Source organism: Lissotriton helveticus, chromosome 1_1, assembly GCF_964261635.1.
Source record: "Lissotriton helveticus chromosome 1_1, aLisHel1.1, whole genome shotgun sequence".
Taxonomy (NCBI): domain Eukaryota; kingdom Metazoa; phylum Chordata; class Amphibia; order Caudata; family Salamandridae; genus Lissotriton; species Lissotriton helveticus.
Window position 1 is genome coordinate 493661692 of NC_136057.1, and position 17055 is coordinate 493678746.

Below are 17055 nucleotides of genomic sequence, written 5' to 3' on the forward strand. Positions count from 1 at the left end.
TACCAAATTTGAAACGATTTCTGCAATCGCCATTAATACAAAAGTGTTTGATGAAAGTATGCACTGTAGTAAGCCATATTGATTTGAGAGTGAAGCCACCATGTGTTTTTTCAGAATTATTACAGAAGAAATGCCTAGTACACATTTAACACTAAGGAAACATGGCCTTCTAGGGCAAATCAATATAGAACTCTATCGGTTTCGTGATTTATGGGCACTAGTTTTTTTTAAACCGTATTATTCCAATTTCATTGAATTTCTTTGAATATAGCACCAAGGTTTGTGATACAATGCATGTTAATTTATTGTTAATTTTGCTTGCGCAGACAGCACATATTATGCCAGGTCACTGTCATACAGATGAAGGACCATTTTGCCCCGAAATGCACTGGGGCAACTACAAATGTTCTGAACTTAACATGTTGATTGGATAAAAGTTTAAGTTATATTCATCCTGTGACTTTTGAATATTAATAAGGATATAAGCGAGACTAAACAGGCTTCAGAAGCAATGTATATAACATTCATTTGGAAACCATTTAATCTAACGTAATGAATACACATACATTTGATGGCTACATTGGATGGACATTGAGTAATCTTTTCTGGTTTCTGAAAGAAATTAATTTATTGCGCACCATGGGACTAGTCTCACATTGGGAAATACAAAGTTTGTATGTATAGTGTCCTTGAAAAGAGTACGCACCAAGGTTGCACGTCTTCAGGATGATAAACCGTTATAACATTTCAGGCTTAATGTCAAGAGTGCACTACTGCCAATCATAACTTGGCCTCCCTTCTTCACTATGCCATAGAACTCAAGCAGCACCTTACTGACAATGATTCCATTCATAGTGGACCTAGCCTGGCATTTGAGATTGGACTGTTCCTACTGGAGTAGTACCAAAACAGATGGACTATATTGCACCCCAGAATAAATACCAGTTGCTCAGATAAATTCAAGAAAATCACTCCTCGCTTTTTTGTTTTCTGCCATACTGATCTGATTAGATGATCTAGACAAGGGGCCAGCCAGTACTAAGAAACAAGGGGACAACACATCCGCTTCTACTGCAAGGTGAGAGACGGAAGGCACTGAGTGATACCATTAGAACGCAAACTGAGTCTGTGCAACCCAAAAGTATTGTTCCATGTAAAGAACTGAAAATCCTTTATTGTTGCACAATAGTGTCATAATGTCCCAGCTCAGATACGGCAGACAACCTGCCAATATCAATCTTGTCAGGCTAGTGTGCAGGGTTTAAAAAAGGATATATTCAGAGGCATTGGCAAACTGACAAAAAGATACAGCAGCTTGGGTAGAATATAATCTTAAGGATGGTCACAATCTGAGTCAAGGAGACAAGGATGCTGGTTCATCTTGTATCCCCGAAACTGCTGGGCCATAATTGTCCTCAAGTATAATTCCCACATCTCTTTGAAGATGTATTTGAGATATCACACCCATTCCTCATGGCATAACAATGGTAAACGGAGCACAGGCTGAGTAGGAGTTGGGGGCAGAGGGAGAATTTCCAATGTATCTCAACATATACGCCTGACAGGCTACAAGACCAAACACCCTCTCTATGGAAAAGGGAACGGTCACTATCTGGTTCCCTTTTTATAAAATAAAATGTCCACGGACAGCATTATTACGGAATAGTAGCCACCAATCTCAGGTCCCTCTGGGAGTGGTGTCATCTAAGAATGCTGGCCAGAGGCTCCATAGTAACACCAATACAGGAGATACCAACAATAAAGATATCTGGCCAGCTCTTCTGTCGGGGTTTCTATTGTGACAGACATCGACCAGTACATACTGGCATATAGAGATTCTGTTGTTGCAGATAGCGGCCTTGCCGTGTTGGGGGATTCATCTAGTGTTGCGTTGAACATAAAGTCTAAATATCAATCCAAAAAGTGAGCCATGAAATCTGAAATAAAGCACATTAATCAAGAACTCATCATAGATAACAGAGATCATAAATGTTAATCAAACTATTTATCTGCGACCACAGTGCAAAAAGGTGGACACAGTGCACGGTGCTATGAAATAGAATTGTCCAACTGCTTATACTAAAAACGGAGATAGAGATGCAGTTCAAATTTGCAGAACTTCCGAAGCAACAATGTCCATTTATATGAAACTCAGCAACAAATGCAATCTTAAAACCCTTTCTTTGGTGCCTGCTGTTAGTTTTAGGTCATCATCAAGACGGACAATTAATCACTTGAGTAAATGGCTCTCTCTATAGTTTTTTAAAGACTAGCTGTGTTTAAAAAAAAAAACAGATTAGGAATTATTGGTTTACATGGCTGCCGGATGACTTGCTCAGTAATGTTGTCGTTAAATTCGTGTTATCAAAGACCACAAATTAAAATATTTACAGATACACCACCTACAGTTATAAGAACGAGGTTGCCGAACACCATCCATGTCATATAGTGAGTCAAGGCAGGCCTTTGTTAATTGACCAGTTTTCCAATTTGTATACAGTAAAACTAAAACTTTACATTCATAACTGAAACAAGTTCAGACACAACAACTGGAGCATAAAACTGCACACCACATTAACATTCATGAAGCTAAATTTCCATTTAACATGCAATTTGTATTTCACTTGCACATCAAGCGGCAATCTCGCTGTATGTGTAACACTGATGATATACACGATAGTTTTGTATGTCTGGTCTAAGTGTATGTATCGGCCTGACTAGCTTCAATTGATTTAGAACTAATTACCATGATTCTGAAATATGAATAGGACGCTACAGACCCATTTCATTACGAAATCTAAATATCAAAATACTTATCTTTACTTTTTTGAAACATAGTCCTAATGTTTTATTATCACACTCGAACAGGACTCATTAAATGAAGATATGATCATCATGCAGCTTGCATAGACTAGTAGTTAACTATAAACCTGACATATGAAGAGTTGTAATTAGCTTAAATAGTGAGAAGGACCGTTTTTTTCTCATTTAAAGATTGAATGATCCAACTTCCAATTTCCGAGAACCTTTTATTTGTGCATGGTCAGTCACACAACGCAAACTGTCATCACATGTAGCCTCCATCTATGATCCTACCATGTAGTGCATATGTATTGCACATTAATGACGTCTGTCACTATGCTCATGCCACTATATGGCTAGTTTTATTATATGATGTGGAGAAGTGCTTGGCACTTGCTAATTTACACGTGTGGTCCCTATGTGTTGCTTCAATGTTCACTAATATGTACATGTGAATCCTGATTATGGGAAATGTTGTCAACGTTTCAAAGAAAAAGAACATGGAGCACACTACTGTTAGAAGTTGCCCACTTCCTAATTGTGTCTCTAATACAAATGGTGTATAAACATGTAAAACACAAAATCACACACTTAAGCAGATCGAGAAAACCACGTCATGACCATGAATTCTTTGGTTCAATAAACCGATCCCACATGCCTGTGACTTTCCACAGCAGTCCACAGAGTAACCTTTCCGTGTAAGCCCAATTTCAACATACTGTCTCAAAATATGAGCCCGTGTCCCCTTGGAACCTAGACTGCCTCGCACACAAAGCGTTTTAGAAACTAATCTAAAGTCCACTACTCAAACCATGACACATTGTTGAATACATGGCTCATTGCACATCTTTAAAATATGCAGTGATACACGCCCTAGAAATAAAAGTCTTTGGAAAACTCCAATCTGTCAATTTGCCACTGGAAATACAATATTCCTTCCCTCCAAAATGTTTGAAGTACTTTATTGAGGGAAAGGGTCTCTGAAAAATATCTCCAGCTACTTTATTTGTTGGGTGCCCTTGGGTTTAACATAGTTGCTACTGGTGGTGTCAGCGTTGAGTTTTGGCTACACTGGTCAGAAGAAATCCATAATATAGATTATTGGCTACTTTAAGGCAGGCACTGCTTTCAAGGATGCTTTTGACACAGTAAACAAGTGGCAAGCTTACTTTCGTACAGTAGGCAATTCGGATGAATGCCATCATTTACTTGGCAATCTCAATCCTATTCTGTTGAGTTCATTGGGATTCACTGCTGTGCCCTTTATTGTTTACTGTACCCAACCTAACATAGCCATTCAAATACAATTTTCATTTTGCTTACATGGGGAGGACACTTACATTTTGTGAAAATTGAGTCCATAGAGAAAGGGTGACAGAGCCTAGTTTGCTGACTTTCTTCAGGATGTAGACCCTAACAATTAAATAGAATAATAACATTGCAAAAGTGAAATTGTGGTTTGGAAATAACCACAATCTATAGTTTACTAGTACCTAGCATTACTCTTGTTACTCATATGAATGACACTAGTTTAACACTCCCCACGTGCACTTATGGGGAATGTATTTGTTTCTCCTGTCACCACCACCAATGCAGAAATGTCTCCTTTCTCTCAGATTTTCATACAGTGGTTTAATCGATATATTTGCTGTATGAACATTAGACTATGGAAATGTATCGCTAGGCCTTTTAAAACATAGCAATGTATTTGGAGAAAGGCACTCGTGGAAGGGAGTGTGTTGTACCTCCACTCCACTCGAATCTTGTGAAAAAGTGGTGCTTTAAAGTTTGTTTGAATTATTTATTGTTAATTCTTTGCATATGCCCTCATTCTGTAGTGCTTTAAATCCATTATCTTCCAACCAGAGCATTGATATTTTCTACCAGTGGCCTACTCATATGGTAACAGCCACGAAGGAACAGTCTATGAGGCATGGCTTTTTCTGTGACAGTCAGCCTAGGGAGGGACTAGCCAATGGACCATTTTTTGATTGATGGCTACCTTCAGTTTTGGAGTCCTGTAAATGTGCCTATTTAACCTCTAGCATAACCTTGTTTACCATAATCCCCATCATCAGTCTATCTCATTGGGCAATTTAGTCTGGTATAAAACAAATGAGATCACAATGCTCATGTATTCAGTTGTGAATGTGTTAGCACAGGATAATCAGGAGGAAACTATTAAAGCTTGAATTTTGTATGTTAAACCTTCTAATTTGTACTTATCAGGAATGTATTGGGTAAACTTTGACACATTTTCTTTAGATAGGGGAATTGTAAACTGGGAATATATGAATCCATGAGGATGTGTCAAGCACACATCATCTCTATTGACACTCCCACCTGATGACCTGAGATGAAAGCACTCTCCAGATTCTTTATGCTGCACATGAGCATGGCAAAGGGTTCAAACTTAAACACATATAAAAAAAGAGAAATGAGCCCATCCATATTTCAGCATGATGGCTCCAATCACTCTTTTGGTGGTACAGTCTATCCTAATTTAAGTTTGAGGACTGCTTTCATGACAGTGTGAGTTTTTTAAAACCTACCATGGACAAAAGGTCCACAGTTTGCAGCAGATATTTAAGGGTTTGCTACTAAGACTGACATTAGTGATGTTGGGAAAAGACCTGTAAGTATAGCCTTGAGAGAAGTTTACAATGCAGCGAAGCAAGTGATAAAGATAGTTATGAATGTGCACACAATCAGTATGTGAAAAGGTGAAACAAAAGTGGCTTAGCGTTAGAGCAGCAATATTCTGTTATCACATTTTAGGTTTAGCCCCAATTCTCCTGTGGAAACAAAAAATAATTGTTTGATCTTGAACTAAAGCTGAGGCTATTGCAACATCAACTACAGCTGTCTCCCAAAGAAACCTATTGACATACTATAAAGGCTTCAAAACCAAGATAACACTGCTTACGCTGGTGAAAAAACACTATATCTGAAATCATTCCACTGGTCCCCACTGGATAGAAAATCAATACAATTCTATGCAACATAAATAATAAATGATAGCTGTTGGGGGTGGAGCAAGGCATCTGCAGAAGCAAAGTCCCTGGTATGTGGCTATAGGAACCTGCACTCTGCTTCTACACACCTGATTGGAAATGAAGTAGGAAGGCATCGCCCTGGGAGTCCAGGTCGCTAGACTGCAGACAACCTTAAACAAAGGGAAGAGTCGAACCATATGCGTTAGAGGGAAAACCTTAAAACAGTTTCGGCTAAAAAGGGGTTGAAACATCTTACATATTGGCACTCTAATGGGACTGAAATGCGACATACAGCAAGCTATAAAACTTCTTAATAAGTACATTAATTAAAATATGGCCCCAGCTCGTACTCCAAGTGTATGGTGTGCAGATACCACTACTACTTCAACACTCAGAAAGTTAAATGGTGGATAAACATTGCTGCAGTGAGATCTGGCACCTCACAAGATAAAAGGTTGCAAATATTAAGCGAGTATGAGAGAACGTTGCTTTAACATGCATATTTCACTCAATGTTGCCATGTTAGTAAACTCTGCACTGAAGTCTTTTCAGTGAACAGAAAAGACCACTCAGCATGTCAAACTGCTTCCAAAAGCAAGGCATATTTGACATTGCTGATACATGTTATATGACACCCATGTATATATAAGTACTCTTTCAGCTGCCTTTTTGCGCATATACAGCTTTTTTTGTTAATGGATTTCACAATATCCTCCAATTTATATCTTTGCTTCCTGATCACTTTTTGTAATTACTCTTCTCTCCATGTATATCTTTGGTCCACCCTCTGCTGAAAGATCTTTCTTCACTTTCTACTTCTATAAGCTAACTAAAATACATTTGTTTATCCTCTGGTTACTGTAAATAACTGAACCTTTCATAAATGGTTGATATCTACCTAAAATTAAATATATTATGTTTATATCAATTGTTAAAATCCCATAGACCTGTGATTCACAGAGACCCATTGTGAACACTGGTTTGATTTCTCAATTTGAAGCAACATTTAGCATGTTTGAAAAATAGGCATTACAAGTAGATGGATGAAACCTTCACCAAATACTGTAAATCACTGGATGTAGTTGACACTTTAAGGAATGATTTAGTAGTGCATGCCATTGTGGAAGATGCAAAATGTCTTCTATAAATCAGGAAAGAATAAATTGGCTTGATTAAGATATTTTCCCCACTGCGTTCCATGGTTTGTTTGACTAGTCCTTAGTTCAATTACTGACAAACGCATTCCATAGCTTTTTATCAGGTTAACTAAAACCAACTTCAAAAGAACCCAGGTTGCTCCTATCTCACTATCCTGTCGTGATGAAGACCCACATTTGAGGTCCTAAATGACCATCCCCTAGCTTTCGGGTCGAAACATCGACTTAACATTGCAGCCTGGATGGAATAGAGTATTCACTATGAGACAATACCGATTTAAGCAATTGTCTCTGAGAAGTGTAACAAAACTGTAATGACATAGGAAGGTGTACAGACAGGCTTGATTCTAAATGAAATTTGATTATGCTATGTTATTTTTTATTTTTCTATGAAAACTTTTTCTGAGCACTCTGCTGCACACCATTGGAGGAAACTATGTATTTCATTATTGTATGTATATTGTTGATTTCAAATATAGTTGGACTTTTTTCCTATTCGATTGTAATGTTTTGTGTGATGTACCGTCTTTATACTCTTCCCTCTGCTGGGTCTACATTTACACCACTCTTGTTGTTTGGGGAGGTCATAGTTGTATTGCCTGCGGATATGTTAATTGAGTTAGCATATCCTAATCATCGGTGAGGACCAATTGTTCCATGTATTGTAGACATGATGCTAAGACACACAATTTGGGGCAATTGCTATATAGTTGTAAGCAAAAATTATATTTATTGGGTTAATGGCTCAGTAAAAATGCCCTTGTTTAACACCAGTTAAACCATCTAAACAGCAAATTACCATAGACTATACGGATTGTGATGATATTCTAAGAACAAGACAAAAGCATTTATTCCAAGGGGCTAAGTGGCTATTGTGAGGGTTTGGAGAGAATTAAACATGTCCAGACACTGATGACTGGATCTTTAATGTTTATAAACGAAAGGGACTGGCTGATTTCTTAGAACTGTGTTCTGATTTATCATTTTTTCCACCCTCCCGATTTTCTTCTACTCCTTCCTCTTTATTCTTTCTGAAGTTTTAAAGTATTACCTGTGGTCTGTAACAGGACACTTTTTTCTTTTTCTTGGAAAAGCATGCATAAAAAACAATATAAAAAACAAAAACAAAAATACCAGAGAAAAGCACAATGTTTTATTTGGTGCAAAAACAAAGAATAGAACCCTGCTGCATGTATTGTGACAGACAGGCTCCATAACACTGTCTAGCTACAAGGCAATTGTAGTGCAACAGGTTTCATAAAGGGAAACCTTCAGAGATGTAACACTCAAGCATAGTGGAGATTGAAGGTGAGAAAGGAAAATTAGTCACTATTTCATGTTCGGAGAGAAGGATGAAGAGGTATGGGAAGTCCCCACAGTAAGAAAGTGCAGTGTTAATTGGGTCAATGGAAGATCACCACAAGTAATAAAGTTACTAATCTGTCAGGTCCAATAAAATGTTTTAACAATTTAAACCAGAGTTCAACCCTTGGCAGCTATGGCATAGAGCACACAGGCTGAACAAAGAGAAAATGTGTAAAGCATTTAATAGTACAAAAACACAACACAATCAAATTCCCACTTTACTCTCTAAAAAGAGAATAAAACGATTATGCAAAGTAACACCAAGATGTCAAAAATCCAACAAGAGGAAAAAGATAAATGAATTTTTAAAGGTTTAAATGGAAAAAAATACCAGGAAAAAAAAAGCACCTAATGTAAGATGAGGACCAATTTGCAATTTCAGGCTGACCGCTATGGGGCCTGGGTTAGGTACATCAAGGGATTTGACCTGGTAAAAGTCTTGAAGCCAAAAAGACAAAAACCTTTTAAGTCCCTCTTCAGAAAGGTACTTTGTCCCTTTTTGTTTTTAGAAAAAAAATTAAATTCTTCTCACTCTCAATGCAAAAAAATGACTTTCTCACTTTTTGAGAAGAGAAATCCCCCCCAAGTGGGTCATCAACGAAACTGTAGCCACTGCCATGGAACTGAAGGACACATATGTGAAGCAGGTTGGTCTCACTGGAGCTCTGAAGCTTTGGTGGTTTCTCATTGGAAATGTTTTAAGTCCCAAAGCTGAAAGGGGCTTAGTAGTTTTTCCGAGGTACCGGGATCTTGAGTAGGAGTGGGATGAAGATTACATACAATCCATTGGTGTGGAACTGCCGGTCAGCTACTATATCCAGTGGGTCCCACTAAAGCTCTGGAGGAAACATTTTTCAAAGTTTCCCAACTTTCTTCTGATGTCCCAACATCTACAGGATTTCACTTCCAAGGCCCTCAGAACCTCAAGGGAGGCCCTTAGAGACTCTCAGGATATCTGGTCAAGGCCAACAGCAGGGTTAAGTCCAGGTTCAGTTGCTACTGGTTGGCTAGACACTTTAGGAAAAAGGCCTCTTGCACCTCGTTGTGCACCTCTAGCCATACTGGAGGTCAGTCAGCATATCTTTGGAGTCCATTTAATTGCACTTGGTACATGTTGCCAGCCCTTCAGGTCTACTGACAGGTTTTGAATAGCAGGTGCGGTTCTTCTTCAGTTCTTTGGCAGGTCTAGTGTGTGTTCCCAAGAGGGTGCCTTGGAGTGCCACATTTATAGTAGGCACTAGCTAATGGGTGGGATAACTCCTGGGCACTCCCTAACCAAAGAGGTAAATGTTCCCCGGGGCAAGGCTACTTATTTTTTTAATAATTCCTGGCTGCCTTATTGCAAACAGGCCCAAAATATCATGTGGCAGACGTCTTCAGCCACACTAAACTTGTGCTCTAAGAGCTGGGGGGGTGTGTGTGGGAGGGTACTGCAGATATCATCAGTCTCCTCCTACTAATACTACAATCCAGTTTGAATCAGGCTCTGTACTCACAACAAAACAGGAGACAGAAGTCTAATAGTAAAAAGCAGGGTCCTTCAGAAACCAGCCATCGGGTACACAGGAATTGTGTTCTTGTCCCATTTGATCCCTTTCAAGGGTGAATTTTTTTTATGTACCTCAAGCAGATCTGCTAGGCAGGATTTGACACTGATGGTTCAAAGGGAAGGGCAGTACCCCAACCCTGAAGATATAGGAGAGCACAGAGGAGTCATCTCTAGCCATTTAAGTTGACCTGTCAATCAAAATAGTCTATTGTGTTGCTCCTGAGATATATTTGACACCTCATTAAGGTAAAGCACATGACTGACAGCTGCTTGAGAGCTAATGCAGATTAGTCTCTAGGAGCTTTAGGCAGGGTAAGATAACTTTCAAACTGTTCTTTTTCCCTAAATATTTATTAAAAATCCAACTTTACCACTGAATTGGACATTTAATAAATAATTAAATGAGTGGTTGAATTATTTTTGTAGCTGATCCCAAACTCGAGATAGCACAATATTTTTTTTTATCAGTTTTCTCGTTGAAGGGCTTTCCATTGTGAAAATAGATGTTGGAGACTTGTCACAGCAGGGACATGGTAACAGTAAATGTACGTGTCCCATTTAAAAAACAATTTGCACCCTACATTGTGGTTTATAAAGCCTAGATAAGGGTGACATTACTATTAAAAGAGAAGTATTTTCTCCCTGTCCAATGTATTGGAACAGATCGGGCTGCAGGTTTAAAGTGCAGCAGAGTGCTACACTGGTATGCTTGAAGCCATTTGTTCTTGTCACATTAGTGGATAGAAAATTAAGTGCTGCAGTCTAAAGGTTATGTTTAACTTTCCAAGCCGCAGGTGTAGTTTCGACAGGACAGTTAAATATGCCAGTCAGGACTGTGCCATGTTTTCATGTTTTAAGGGTTCAGAGCACATACACAGGTAACTGGTCAACAGTGCCCTAAAGCAGTATAAAACCCAGTAATAACATTCAGTACAAAATGGGGATGACCATGCAAAAAAGGAGCCTTTTCTCAAAACTACCCAACTGGAGGTAAATAAAGATGGGGAAATATATGGTTAGTGTGATCAATATGCAGTTAACACATAGCCAGGTTTATTTACACAAAGGAGGTGACTCTTAATTTCATGTGAGAGGGAACTACTGCAGTTTAGAAAAAAAGAATGAACTGGTGAAGCCACAGAACAGGATTCATCACGGAAGTTCAGCATGTATTGGAAAAAGAGAGGATGGAAATTCTTCTAAAACACGCACAAAAACTGAAAATAAATCAAAAGCTAAAAACAAAAATAGCTAAAGTAATATATCAGTATTACTCAATTTGAGAAAAAAATAAATGGACAGAGAGTAGACAAGAATGGTTTGATTGACTTGATTCAAACCTCGATGGGTTAATGAGCTGTCAAAACACATAAAACTTCTACAAAGATATGGAGGGTGCCACAAAGGTATGCCCTAATTACTCTGTATTTAATACCTATCTTAGATTTAATACTTCAATATACCAACCAGTGATTTTCATAAAAGACATGACAAATAAATCAGTAGTAATAATATCTTGTTAAACAATTCTAGAGTAAAGACCTTGTCAGCACTCTATTTCTACTAATACCACTTTCATATTACATGCACTCATACTACATATGAGGGTTTTCTTCAGATAGGCAAGAATTTTGAAAACTTGCCAGTGTACGTGATGAGCATATTTCTTAGTAGGCTGGACCTAAGGCATTCTCATAATCAAAATTCTGATATACACTTTTGTGAGAAAAAAAAGTCTAACAGTGCTCATGGCACCTACGTTTGGTACCAACGTGCTTCATGTGTTTCACGCTTATGGAGTTAAGTGTAGTTTACAACAGATTACTGCATCTTAGTGCCCTACAGAACATACCAACGTCTAGAGGGATATATCAGCACATTTCAACAAGAAGTTATAATCTGTAGTAGCCTTCTGTCTGGTTGCTTGAACATGACATCTGGGATTAGAGATTTTTGAATGGGTAGCAAGTTTTATCATTTAAATCATCTATTTTTTGATATCCTGCCACAACTTGGTTTCAGTTTTTCACGAAATGTCAAAACCATGTACAATTCTTTTTAATCACTGAAGTCTTCCAATTTTATTCTCGGTTTGCCTTGTCACTGCCATGACATTAAGAGACTGCGCACTGTTCCAGTGGTATTAATTAGTTTTTTAAATAATCTCCACGTAACAACGTGTGAGATTTGAAGGCAGCCAGACGGCGCTGGGCATCAAATGTGTCAACTGTGGTCTTTCAACAGTGGTCTTTTTAGCACTTGACTCTCAGGGTAGCCGGGCAGAGCCATCCAAGCTTCCTAAGGCACGTGCTGTGGGCTAGAAACTATCCCACAAAACAGGAAAAATACTTTAATACTACATAGCTAAATACAATGTGCAGCATTAAAAATATGAACACAATGTCAGTTGGACACACCATTAGGAACCCCATGCTCCCCCCCACCTCTTCTTTGACTACAACGGCTGCACACTAAAGAAACACCTCATTGTTCAACTAAATCCCTACAAGCAGATTAGTTGTGAGGCACTTTTAACATGTTGTGAGCCAACGACCCTAATCCCTACAACAACAACAATACTCCCAAAAATGCCTATTGCAAATCATGGGGGGTATGGAATTCTAAAAAGACTGCCTAATGACTTTGTCAGAAGGATGCTTAAAAATGAATGATCAGTGGAAAGTGGACCTTTCACTTTGCATAAATATTTATATGCATTTCAACAACAATGATAACATTTTGCCTTTGACTATTAACAAACCAAACATGTTGGCTTGGAAATCCTTTTAACAAAACAACTGTTTGAATCCAAGAACATATTTCTTTTATTACACCAAGATCCCTGACAGCCTTCCAATACACAAAACACAATGGATTCAATCACAGGGCACACAACTGCTTATCACTAGGAGTGACACAAAACATAATGGATTCAATCCCAGAGCACACAACTGCTTATCACTAGGAGTGACACAAAACACAATGGATTCAATCACAGGGCACACAACTGCTTATCACTAGGAGTGACACAAAACACAATGGATTCAATCCCAGAGCACACAACTGCTTATCACTAGGAGTGACACAAAACACAATGGATTCAATCATAGGGCACACAACTGCTTATCACTAGGAGTGACACAAAACACTATGGATTCAATCCCAGGGCACACAACTGCTTATCACTAGGAGTGACACAAAACACAATGGATTCAATCACAGGGCACACAACTGTTTATCACTAGGAGTGATTTAAAACCAAGCCAGATCACTAATCATTCCTCCAGAGAAACCCACAGTGACACTTTTTCCTCCCCATCCAGAGTCCTTATGGGGAGACTCACCGTTACTCCTAGTTGGTACCCCACACTCTTCATGCTGTTTGTGGTGCCCCTTCCCTTTTGCCATTTTCCAGGTGAGACCTTGCACCAAGTATTTGCTACTAGTCTTACAATAAAGTGTTCATAAGCCTGGCATTTCGCAAGAGTACGTGGACTAAGCTTTAGTGACATGTAATGCTATTGGAAACTTCATATCTAAACGACAGTAGATTGGGGCTTTTGTGTAAGATGTTTTTGCTTGTGAGTGACCTTAAAGAACTCATTTGAATCGGCATAGGGGAAAGTCAATCACTTGACGTGCATAAAGCCAGTGCATCTCTACATGACTTAAAAGTGCTGCGACTGGTGCCACTTTTGCACACATGTGCTAAGTGGGGACTTTCCAGCTGAACATTGGCAGATTTGCATCTACACATGCCCTCTAAGATGCAATCTGCTCATTTTTTCATGAGCACATATCTGCATTTAAAAATGTATTTCTGTAAATCCGGTCCACTGAGTCACGATTTCTGAACATGAACCTAGCATTGCATTTTACTGTTAACGAACAAGTCTTGTAACTTATGTGGTGTGTTTAAATGTATTTAAGGGGTTACTGCAATGAGTTAAAAACACAATAACACAGTCCCAACTGACTTCCAGGATCCTTTAAGGGAATTACATGATGTGTCGGGGGAAGAAACGAATGATAAACAATCCTTTTCAAAGGCCCACCCGCTCAAGAGGTCCCTGTCCGTCCCGACTGCAATCAAGTAGGATAAAGGGTGCCTTGATGAGCGGTCATGCCGATGGGTGTGCAATGCGCACGCCGATGGTCGGAAGGTCTCTTGGTCAGAAGATGCAAAAGTTAGTATCACCTCAGTGAAAAAATATTGCATGTTAACTTGACTTCAACAGGAACGGAACTGGAGTGAAAACGTGCTACTGCTGGGTCTGTGGGAGAATGGTGATATTGGAGGAGATGTCAAAATGGATTCCTTGTTCTGATGAGAACTTTGATCCTGGGACAGGGAGAGACACCGCAGTTGGAGGCCCTGGTTTGGTGGAAGGGAGGTAGACACAAGAGATGAGTGGAGTGTGGAAACCTAGAATCAGAAGTTAGCCAAGCAAGGAAATTGGGACCGAGACAGTACATAGAATGTGGCCGAAAGATGCCTAGTGGTGAGAGTCTGCCAGAACTTTAGGAACAGCAGAGCCTGTACAGCAGTGGCAGGAGTTCCGAGGAGACACAACTTGGCGGAAAGAGGATCAAAGGAATTAAATGAAAAAAGTGACGAAAAGGCCCTTTGGAAGTTAGCACATGGAAGATACAACGACAGTTGAAGTTCAACAGAAAAGGGCAATATTTATAAAAACCTTAACAGTGGTTGGACAGGCCACTCTGAATCAAACCCACGTTGTGACTATATCCTCACCCTGATGGAAGGCAGAAGTACAAAAATCAGAGTTCCCAATTGTTGTGCATCTGTAGATGTGTATCTACAGGGCGCCGTGTATCACGCATAAGTGAAGGGGCAGAGGGCAGTATGCCAGTGGGGTGGTAAGTCCAGTCAGCACATCTGAAATGCGGGGATGTGCGGCCATTCATCCTAAACAGGGTCTTTATTGACTCACATAAGTCAAACTACTTCACATTAAAACCACACGATCATCCTGGAAAACCACTGCTCTCTAATGGACTCAAAGCCAAATGGACCGGAGGAGACTCACATTAAAACAGCAGCCGGCAATAAACATTGTATTTTCAATCAGCAACATTACTTTCTATTGCAAGCATTTTATCAGACGCTGTCAATTAAGTTTATTTTACTTCAATCTTTTAGGCGGTTAGAGTTGGAAATTTCAATATTGTGAATGTGAGCCTAAAACACGCCATGGAAGGCAACTGAAACCTGAGAGCTTTAAAGAGCAATTCAGAATATGTTCCCGGTAAAACACTCAGAAATCCTGCTATTGCAGAAAGGGTCGGACAGTAAAAGAACACAAAGGCCTCATTACGAGTCCGCTGGGAAATGGTGTATACAGTGGCGGGGACAACCCCCGAGCTGGGCTCTGAGGGGCCTCCACGAATGAGAAGCTAGCGTGATCTCGGAGTCATAGAAAACGGATCGTCGTATTTCTGAGGATCGCTTAATTCCGAAGGAGCCAGTGACAATTGTTTCCGGTTGTTAATGTCCCCGTTAGAATTAAGTAGTTAATCATTATCACCGCCGCATTGTCACCAACTGATAAACAAAAGAATGTCGAGACTCAGTCTCAGAGCAAAATAAATTACACGTTTTAAACTGCGAAATAAAGCAAACCATTACCTGGTAGTAAATTAGTCTGTTGACTGTCTCCGTAGGCATAATGCAGTATACCGCTCCCTTGACCATAACCTAGAAGAAAGAAAGTTGCACATTATGTCTTTTTTTTTAACTAGTTGATAAAACTTAATTTAGGAAGCATTGTATTTAACGAGCAATTCATTTAGCAGCAAATGTATTTACTAATGCAACTACAGTGTGATAAATGTGTGTTTTATATCACGTCGCTCACTACACATTCACCAGGAATTGCTGTTACAAACTGTGAACACTTCACCACTCAGCTGCTGGTGAGTTCCTTCAGTCCTGTCAAGCATCACGCATCAGACGTGACACTAACGCATTTCAGTGTGGTGCTCCGCATCACCGCACTGAAATGCATTGTCATGTATATGCATAGTGCTTCCGCAGCCTCACTGAAGCGCTGCCTAAACTATATAATGGAGTTACAGTGTGACAGGGCACCGCCGGTGGCAGGCGTGCTGTTTCCATGCAGGCTTGAGTCTTGCAGTTAAGGCTACTGGCAGGCTCACTCCACAGTGCAACAGTGTTTCATTATGAATATTTCCCGTGGCCTGGTACACCAGACATCACCACTCAAGAGGAAAGATACCTACTTGACTTCCTCTTCACATCTGCAACAAAGATAGTACTAACCAACTGGAAGAACACCTCCAAGGCCACGTTCAAAGGTTGGCTGAACTGGGTGATCTTCCCCAGAGGGGCAGACTACACCACTCTCAGAAACACACCCGGAAGACACCCCAACAGGGAGATGTGGTCAAAAATGGACAAATTCATAGACTCCTACAAACCACCATAGACAAAGAACAACACGGGTCTACCCAACCTCAAGTTTCGGTCCTGATTTTCTGTCACAAACAACCGCCACCACTTTATGTTTTATGTTCTAACTAGAAACCATACAATGGCAACAATATGTGTTACATGTTACTTGTTAGCCAGTCTATTAGGGCAAACAAAGTCAAACCGTCAAGCCTATTACTATTGCCCTAGGCGATGATCCTCCAAAGAACGACAATTGTATGTAATGTTTAAATACCAATAAAAACATTTATAAAAAAAAAAATCAACTTGGAATAGCTAAAGAAAAACAAAGGGCTCTAACATGTTTCACGTTAATATTAACAGACTGAATGGAGTAATTAACTCTATGGTGGCAAACACAGACAGTCAAAATATGTCACAAGACAGGGATACTGCATCAACTTCCTGTGACTGAAAATTATACTTGCAACATTGGAAACCAAAAGAAAACCCATTCTGCCTATAAGCACACCATTGAAACGATTGCCCATCAGAATACGATGTCTAAACCACCTGGAAAGAGAATGTGCGTTTCCAAGAATGCGCTCTACTAAACATATGAAGAACTACATGTCCCATGGAGCCACAGGACTCTCAAGAGAGTTTATTTTATTTATTTATTTAAAGAGTTTTATATAGCGCTAGCTAGACCCGAAAGTATCAGAGCGCTTTACAAGAGAATCAACAATGTAATAGAAAAAGATCAGCAAT

At 39.5% G+C, this 17055-nt stretch overlaps 1 protein-coding gene across 3 annotated transcripts in view; it reads right to left on the reverse strand.

Moving 5' to 3' along the window:
* The window catches only part of CRY1 (cryptochrome circadian regulator 1), a 121007-nt gene that overhangs the window by 23034 nt on the left and 80918 nt on the right, over window positions 1-17055 (reverse strand). For 2 of the 3 annotated variants that reach the window (XM_078673940.1, XM_078673941.1), the window contains exon 11: window positions 15520-15588. In XM_078673940.1, the coding sequence (XP_078530066.1) occupies window positions 15520-15588 (69 nt within the window). Of the gene's footprint in view, window positions 1-5905; window positions 5969-15519; window positions 15589-17055 lie in introns of all 3 variants that reach the window. The other variant, XM_078673939.1, reaches the window with a different exon arrangement.